Source organism: Eurytemora carolleeae, unplaced genomic scaffold (assembly GCF_000591075.1).
Source record: "Eurytemora carolleeae unplaced genomic scaffold, Eaff_2.0 scaffold279, whole genome shotgun sequence".
In the NCBI taxonomy this organism is placed as follows: domain Eukaryota; kingdom Metazoa; phylum Arthropoda; class Copepoda; order Calanoida; family Temoridae; genus Eurytemora; species Eurytemora carolleeae.
The window spans coordinates 279,752-288,712 of NW_019396265.1; the positions used below are offsets into that span (position 1 = coordinate 279,752).

Genomic DNA, 8,961 nt, shown 5'->3' on the forward strand with positions numbered 1-8,961 from the left:
TCTTTAATACTCTTAACCTCCAACACGCCTCTGATGACTGCGACTCCGACAGAAAACAATAGATGCGCTAAAGTTCTACCTTTGATATGAGAAGATGCGACCACTGGTCCAGAGAATTACTGGATAGGTGAGCTACTATTCCAGCCGCGAAGTAGGAAACCTCTATACTGGAAGAATGAAGGAGATTCCTAAAATATAGGTTTTGTATGAATATCGCACATTTTTTTTTCTTGTTATCATACATAATCTATGTATATATATTATTAATTTTAAAACCTTTCTCACAATGTGGCGTGTGACTTTGCAGTTTGCATAACCGTGAAAAATTTACTTTTCAGGGTTTTAAGAATCCTAAGAAAACAATCTAATCAAATCCCCATTCTGTTAACCGTTTTATCAAGGTAACTTACAAACATTCACCGAATTCACCAGACAAACTTTTAGAACTAAAGAAATGTGTCCATCCATGGGTAAAGAAATATAGTGGACTGAATTGCAATCTATAACGTACGTTAGATGGAGAATTTTTGAACAAATTGTATTGCGGGACATATTTAGTAATTACCTCAGTGTTTGTATGAAAGGATTAACCATTAAGTATCTCCGAAGAGATGGAACCTCGGCAATATTGTTGAAGAGTCCAAGAACCTTGGTTTCTATCGCTAGTTCTCCAGGGAACAGGTTTAATACTTCGATAAACAACTCCATCCCGTTCTCATCAAGGAACGCCTAGATAACTAGCAATAAAATCAAGTTTTTATTCATCATTCTAAATCAATTAAACTATTTCATAAATCGTTCGAGAAGATAATCTTTCACGTGAAGCTCATGAACTAGTTCTTAATAACAGCAACAAACATTTCAAACAGAGCTTGAAATTTCACTAAAATAAACTGTTCAAAAGCTGAGCTATTTTGTATAAATCATTATATATCTGAATGACAGTGGGTCTACTCTTTATGTAATGACTAGGAAGTTATCCAATTAGGTCTGTTCACACTTCATTTCTTTGTTTGAATTCTGACCTGACAAGTTTTAGGAGATTCATCGGTCAAGTTCCATAGAGCAGAGAGAGTTAGTTTCATTGTAATATCTATAACAGAGTCCTGGGTTCTTTCGCGGACAATAGAGAGAAGTTTCTTCATATAGTTTGCCTGAGAACTCAACTCACTTAGTTCACTGATCTCCTCTGTAGAGATCTTTGCAGCTAAATACAGAGATTTATTTTTAATTATTTCAAATATTTCCTTCCTCATATAAGTCTTATTATATTTTTTTAATGACATGACATATTTTGAAACGTAAGTATTTTCTTATTGTGCAGGGGAAGAGGGAAAAGGATAATCTCGAGTATAATTTACATTAAAATATGTAAACGCGGGAGAGTATTTTAAAACATCCTGGAGTTGGGATACTAATCGTTCTCATAGTGGTCATTTCTACAGTTTTAATCCGGCGAGAAGAGAACATGTTTAATTAACTCATTCCATCCATCAAAAGTTTCAAGCTCAGGCTGAATAAAAATTGAAAAATTGAAAGAAAACCCAGAAATAGACACTTAAAGAAAACTTCAATTCAAATCTTGACGATTGATTATCAGGCAAGGCTCAATAAATGTCGAATACCTAGAATTGAGCAGATCTCCACCGACATCCTGTTCATAGAGTTGTCCTGCCAGGAGCAAAGACAATCAAGGACTAGTTTTACACATCTATACTTGTCAAATTCAACCTAAAGACAATCAAGGAGTAGTTTTACACATCTATACTTGTCAAATTCAACCTAAAGACAATATTTGGACTGCCAGGAGCAGAGACAATTTAGGACTAGTTTTACACAGCTATACTTGTCAAACTCAACATAAAGAAGATATTTTTTACTGCCAGGAGCATAGACAATCAAGGACTAGTTTTAAACATCTATACTTGTCAAACTCAACCTATCAACCTAGAGACAATATTTATACTGCCAGGAGCAGAGACAATCAAGGACAAGGTTTACACATCTATACTTGTCAAACCCAACCTAGAGACAATATACTAGTTTTACACAGCTATACTTGTCAAACTCAACCTAGAGACAATATTTATACTGCCAGGAGCAGAGACAATCAAGGACAAGGTTTACACATCTATACTTGTCAAACCCAACCTAGAGACAATATTTATACTGCCAGGAGCAGACAATCTAGGACTAGTTTTACACAGCTATACTTGTCAAACTCAACCTAGAGACAATATTTATACTGCCAGGAGCAGAGACAATCAAGGACAAGGTTTACACATCTATACTTGTAAAACCCAACCTAAACACAATATTTATACTGCCAGGAGCAGACAATCTAGGACTAGTTTTACACAGCTATACTTGTCAAACTCAACATAAAGAAAATATTTTATACAATATTTATACTGCCAGGAGCAGAGAAGAACAAGGACAAGGTTTACACATCTATACTTGTCAAATCCAACCTAGAGACAATATTTAAATTGCCAGGAAAGCAGAGACAATCTAGGACTAGTTTAACATACAAGTCAAATTAAACATGAAAAATTTATATTCGACATTTAATTTATAGACGCAGAAAAAACCAGGAATATTGCATTAACATATTTCCATCGAAAAAAAAAGCAAACAAAATATTATCCTACCTCTTGCAGTATTCTATTATTATCTATTGTTAGCAACACGTTCTTCTGAAGCTAAAACAAAAATATTAAAATTACATTGTGAAAAATTTAAAACGAGCTCAAGGGTTTGGCGTTCTTTTAGCCTAAAACGGCCAGCCATGAGTGTCCACAAAAAATTTCAGCCCATTTGGTCCAGCCGTTTGACCGGCTATAGGCAACATATATATGAATATCTTGTTTTATTATATAGATGAATGCTTATTTACCTGCTGGTGCTGTGGAAAGGTTTCCATGGCGTCTAAATCTATTTGAACGATCTCCTTGAGAACTCCAGGATGAATCCGGGAGCACAGATCTGCCTTAGAGAGGTTGAACAGACATGCAGTTACTGCCATCTGTATCGGAAGTACAGTTGGATATTTCTTAGCACAGGATAACACCATCTGAGAGAAATAATTGAAAAATACCGAGTCTTGTGAATAGTTGACAGCTAAAGTGTGTCCAAATAAACTTGAGATTTAAGAAACAGAATGAAAATTGTCATATTTAGGCAATTCAATTAGCTAAGGTATTGAAATTTAAGTTACTAGGCTTTTAGTGCGCTTCGCAAACATCTTTTATTTAAATTGTGAACACGTTCTTTTTGTTTACATTTTAAAACAAAGAAGAATATTTTTTTGCGGATTTAAAAAAAAAATTCGCGGATTTTCAAGAATTTAATTTTTTTACAAAATTAAAAACCTTTAAAACACATTTTAAAATTTTTTTATCATTCATAAACCTTCCCTGTGGTCACGTGATGTCCCACAAAAAATTTGGGCCCGATCGGTTCAGTCGTTTTGACATTTATTGGATACAAAACAAACAAACAGACAAGCAAAATTTATTTATAGATTTTCACTGAAACATTATTTAATATGTAAATTAACAAGTGAAGGAATGCCACGTGGATGGAAAACGATATGTATGTCGTCACTTAATTCTAATGTTTATTGTATTCAATTTCTGACCTTGATAATATCTATTCTGGGAACTGTGATATCTATGGCTGGTTCATAGTTCCCAGTTGTCATCTTGAACAGATGATATAAAGTTTTCTGAATGTAGTATGGACGATCTAAATACCGATGCAGAGCTTCAAGAATTTGATTCTCCGACCCGAACCCTGCTATCACTGAAAAACAAGAATATACAACAAAATTGGGATTTACTCTTTCTGCATAAACATCAATGAGAAAAACAAAACAATTTAGTCTCAAATTTTTTTTTATCTTTTTAAATGGGTTTAAAAGTTCACCTTGAGGAGTATGGGGAATTTTGATTTTTAATGTCGTTTAACGAATATCTTGTAATTTGTACTAAATTTATTACGCAAAAAAGTTGTTCATGAGAAGAATTTTAACATGATTGCTAAAAATTTGTCAATAACTGAGAGGTCATCTAGAATTCTGATAACGTTTAGCTCTAATTGACATTAAAGAAACCTTATCTGGAATAATGCAAAAAAAGTTCTACGTGTAATTTGTCTTACCAATATCTCCGAAGTAGGGTTCACTTGTTGAATCTGTAAACATAGGATCTCTGCAAACCTCGCTCAGTGCTAAACCAAGAAACCGGAGCTTGTGACAAGCAAGGAACTCCACCAGCTCGTTAGTGTTTATCTCCTCTTTCCCTTAACAAGGAGTCAGTTAAGATTCAAGGGGGGGGGGTCAAGAGATAACCCGAGAAGGCAATAAAGTTTCTAACCTGATATATCCATGGAATGAAGGTTTGGTAAAGACTCGTATTTTCGGAGAAGTTTAGAAATCTTGAACCTAGCTCCGGAAGAGAGAATATCACAAGGTTCCCTGGAGTCGGTATCATCAGATACATCAAGATGAACCAGACCAGTCAGTCCGGTCAAAATATCAACCTGTACAATTGATATACATTACACAATAACCATAACCTAAGTATCGAAAAGATAAGTAATATATATCGAATATTTCAATATAAAGAATTTTATTACAAAAAAAGATCACTCGTAATTTGCTACTTACAATAGTTTCACTGACGGAGAGAGGGAATTTAAGTCCTGACATGGAGAGAACCTTCAACCTCGTCCTGCATTTTCTCAGGGCTGAGATATCATTAACATGAGAACAACTGATGTTCAAACTCTCTAATCTAGGTAGATCTTCAACCACTAGCTCCAGACTCGTCTTGTTAAACTCCGTCCTAGAAACGTTTAAAATCTGGAGGTTCCGGAGTTTAGACAACGCAACTACAACACAGAACTTGTTACTGTCCATGAAGGTAGAGTTGGAAACGTTGAGAAGCCTCAAGTTCTGTAAACTCCATTCTCCAAGACAGCTGATCAAATCTGTCACAGTTGCCCTGGTTAACCCCATGGCTTCTAGCTCCAGGATCTTGTGCCCTTTTAAAGTTCTTAATCCTTTTAAGGATAGTTTTGAAGCATCGTTGAGTTTCACTTGTTTTAGCCTAGTTGTATCAGTGTTAAACACCGTCAGCATCAAATCATCAAGCTTCCTAAGCTCACAAAGTTTCATAAGTAACTGTTCGGATAGTTCAGTATGGAAAAATATTTGTTGTTTAAATCTAAGTTTAGCCTCTCCACTAACTCCTGATCTCTCAATACAGCAGATTCTATCGATGTTGTTGCAGATAAAACATAAGCTTGCATCCTACAAAAGAGAGTATGAAACAAACTGAAGTTTTCAAATAAAAACTATAAAATAATCAAAACCCATGTGACATTGAAATTGTGGTTTTAAGATAAAATTATTACTATTAACAAAAAAATAAAGTTTATCAATATACCTGTAAAGTTGGTGGATTATGTATCAATGAACTCTCCGGGTCAGAAATATCCAACATTTTTCTAATATTTTCTTTATAAATTTAATCTTTTTACGTAACTATTGCGCCAGTTTAATTTCGTATATAGGCCTTACTGAATTCTATAGCTGTGTGTACCTACCGCTAGTTCAACAGCTAAGTTTTATTTTCTCCAGGCTTCTTCTATTATACTAAACTGCGTAGAACAACAAGGAATGCCGCGTAGAGTTACTTTTACATACAGAACGTCCCATATCTTTTTAGATTATCTCTTATCTTTAACGCCAAATTACGCACGTAATACTCGAAAAATCTAGCATTTTCTGAAAAAGCTTTTATCTATAAGCCTTAATTTATTTTTCAAAAATGATTAGTTTTTCTTAAATTTTCTGATTTGTCCCTAAATCGTAAATTATAGACCCATTGACGCGGTCTAATTAGGACAAGAAAGGAATTTTTGAAAAATTTTAAAGTGAGGACTAGAATTTTACCATTTTGTCAACACCAATTAAAGAATTCCTTGACTGAATCTTTAATAAAAAGACTGCAAACCAAGTTCAAGGAGTTCAAGTCTCAAATCCCAACCTGATTTCGTACAGGGTGTGCCAAAACACATAAGAATTATGAGATGGCTTATTCCGTATCTTATTACCTATATTTGATCAATGACAGCGTATCAACAAAACTTGTGCGTCTTATAGCTTTTAAAACGTACTTTCTTCACGTTGTATCTTTAAAGAGAGATAGACTTTTCTCATTTACAAAAGTACAACCATCGAAACATAAACTAACAACTCTTGTCGGCCCAACATAATATTGACAACAACTTTCCTAGAAGACATCACAAAGACGATCGTGAGCCAATTCTTATGTTTATCGGGATACCCTGTATATGTAATTGCATTAATTAATAAGTAAAGCTAAAAACATTTATTCACGTGTTTACAAAGTGTTTAGCAAAGTGTTTAGTGTTCATAGTTCTGTTTTGCCAACTCCTGTGGCAAGAATTGAATTTATGATCTGAAGAAGAGAACTGAAGTATATATCTGTATCATCCTGTATCAGTTCACGGTTACTTAGTTCTTTATATTTGCCCGCCAGTTGGTTCAGTTTATCCAGAACATCCTGAAGTGTAGAAAGAGATTAGACAACTGCCTGATGTTCAATGTTCATGTGTACAATTGTACATATGTACGTACAAATATTATTTACTTACACTAAGAGTTTAAATGATTAACACTCAAAACTTTTGCGGATTTTCCTAGTTTATTTTTGTGAATTTAAAAAATATTTTCCCTGTGTTCATGCAAGGTTTACAATTAGGGTTAGAAAAAAAGCCAGGTTTAAAAAAAATATAAAAAAACACAGCCCAGTGGAATTTATTGGGTTTATTTTTTTTTTTGGGGGGGGGGGGGCTTAATTTTTGGGTTTTTCCATTTGAAATTAGTTGAAACCTACAACAATTCACACTAATTCATAGTAATAAATCTTTATAGTTGTGAAAATAATAATATTGTTGTACGATAATAGGCTATAATCAATCATATATAAATACTCTTCAAATACAATAATATCACCTTCCTTCTTCAAAGTGGAAATAGTGCAATTTTTTTATAGTATAGTTCTTTAAATTTCAGACTTCATTCTATTTTCTCACTGGGATACATATTTCTGATTGGGGGTGGGGCTATTCACTATTCAGATTAATTCATGAAGGAAGGTACCACCGATAAATACCGAAAAACTTCAGCTCATTCATACATAAAAATGACAAAGGGTTATTTGTTCTATCGCAACAAATTTTGAAAACTCTGATTTATTTCTGAGTATCTTCTCGGGGTTTTCAATATCCTTGATACTTGTTATAAAAAAAAACCAAGCACTGCAGATAATCGATTGCTCCAAAAGTTTTCTACAATTGGATTTGTCTGGTCTAAAACTCGAAACTGTCTTGAAGACCAGAGTGACTAAGTTGACTATTTTGATTAATTAAATATATTTTTTTGTACTACATTAACTTCTTTAAGATCATTGGTTTAAGCCTTAGGAAATGAATAAATGTCTCAGTTTTAGTGCTGTAAACTCCCTAAAAATCAATATGGTTGCTATTTCTTGAAGAGTTAATCATTTAAAATTCGATGATGGTGATGGACCAAACCTCTGTACATGTTAGTTCCCATTTATATTTGGGTCTGGGTGAACCCTCGTCAGTTTAACAATAAATAACCATCAAAATCGATAAAAAAATGTTAAAACCACTAGAAAATAAACAAACAAAAAAGATTAAAAAAAAATTGGGCTTTCAAATGGACAAAAGGGAAACGAACTCAGATCATGAGATGGAAAAAAGATAATTTGCAAATATTTACTTTTTATAAAAACTTTTCAGACAAATTTTATTCATTGAGATTATTTCTGTCAGGAAGATTAAAAACTGGTTATATTTATGTGTATAAAGTCGTGGTCGATCTAATTAACGACGGGAGGGGGGCGGCGGCTAGTTAAAGAAGGGATATTTAAACCTTTTAAAGAATTGGACATAAAACAAAACCATTTAAAAAAATACTGAATTACAGTTTACAATTAAATAAAAAATATTTTTTTCCCTTCATTTTATCATTTTAAGAGTGAAGAAATGGCAATAAGTGGGTTTTATTGTTTTTTTTTTAGGCTGGTTTTTTGTGCCAACCCTGTTTACAACAAATTGAGGTTCAATCGGTTAAACTGCTGCAAGTGCAACGTTATTTGGATACAAACCATGACAGACAGACAAGGCAAATGTTCAAATAGAAATTTCAAATTTTCAATACTTATTTTTTAGTCAATAATCTTATATATTTTTAAAGGTCTTATATCTAAACTTAAAATGTCACATTTATGTCAAATTTCAATTTAGATCGTATAACAAAAAACATTTGATCAAATGCTAATTATGTTTAAGAACACGAAAATATTCTAACCTTCTGTTTGAACTCAGTCTGACACTGATCCTTCATCTTAAGCATAGCAGTAACAATCTTCTCAATATAATCATGCTCTACTCTCAAGGGAAACTCATCTGAAACCGTGGACAAGATATCCTCCCTGTAAGAATTGCAAACTTCAACTTCAACATCAATTTTGTGTGTTAGCATTTAGGGCGTCAGGTCATTTCATAGAAAGACATTTCATAGAAAGACATTTCATAAAAAAACTGTAAATTCTACTGTATAGGTTGAAGACGATTCGGTAAACCCTTCGGATGATCCTATAGATGATTCAAGACCTGAAGATTGAAGATATAGAAGCAAGATTCAATCTGATTATATTTGATCTTGTTTAATTGTCAAAGTAAATATTTACTCAAAAAATCTTCAAAACTATTTAAATGAAAATTCATTCTTAAAACTTAAATGTAAAACTTTTGAGTTTACTGTCTGAAATCATAAACATTTTATATTCAGAACCATGAATTTTATATGGATTTTATCTAAAAGATATTTAGCCAATATTT

The 8,961-nt window shown here is 33.1% G+C and overlaps 2 protein-coding genes and 1 long non-coding RNA gene across 3 annotated transcripts in view; 1 reads left to right on the forward strand and 2 right to left on the reverse strand.

Annotated features, from left to right (window-relative positions):
- LOC111699682 (protein zyg-11 homolog B) overlaps window positions 1-5,669 on the reverse strand; it is a 7,115-nt gene extending 1,446 nt beyond the window's left edge. Inside the window, exons 1-11 of the mRNA XM_023470407.1 lie at window positions 5,451-5,669; window positions 4,670-5,314; window positions 4,377-4,542; window positions 4,162-4,302; window positions 3,641-3,804; window positions 2,897-3,073; window positions 2,652-2,702; window positions 1,626-1,731; window positions 1,026-1,207; window positions 566-729; window positions 80-188 (exon numbers count right to left, since the gene is read on the reverse strand). Coding sequence (XP_023326175.1) covers window positions 80-188; window positions 566-729; window positions 1,026-1,207; window positions 1,626-1,731; window positions 2,652-2,702; window positions 2,897-3,073; window positions 3,641-3,804; window positions 4,162-4,302; window positions 4,377-4,542; window positions 4,670-5,314; window positions 5,451-5,507 — 1,962 coding nt within the window. The 5' untranslated portion in view covers window positions 5,508-5,669. The remainder of the gene's footprint in view (window positions 1-79; window positions 189-565; window positions 730-1,025; window positions 1,208-1,625; window positions 1,732-2,651; window positions 2,703-2,896; window positions 3,074-3,640; window positions 3,805-4,161; window positions 4,303-4,376; window positions 4,543-4,669; window positions 5,315-5,450) is intronic.
- Window positions 5,670-6,383: 714 nt separating this feature from the next.
- Window positions 6,384-8,961, reverse strand: part of LOC111699686 (nucleotide exchange factor SIL1) — a 7,538-nt gene continuing 4,960 nt past the window's right edge. The window contains exons 8-9 of the mRNA XM_023470410.1: window positions 8,429-8,552; window positions 6,384-6,593 (exon numbers count right to left, since the gene is read on the reverse strand). Coding sequence (XP_023326178.1) covers window positions 6,441-6,593; window positions 8,429-8,552 — 277 coding nt within the window. The 3' untranslated portion in view covers window positions 6,384-6,440. The remainder of the gene's footprint in view (window positions 6,594-8,428; window positions 8,553-8,961) is intronic.
- LOC111699690 (uncharacterized) lies at window positions 8,523-8,961 on the forward strand. The gene is made up of 2 exons (XR_002764796.1): window positions 8,523-8,614; window positions 8,682-8,961. It is a non-coding gene; the product is annotated as an uncharacterized LOC111699690 (long non-coding RNA).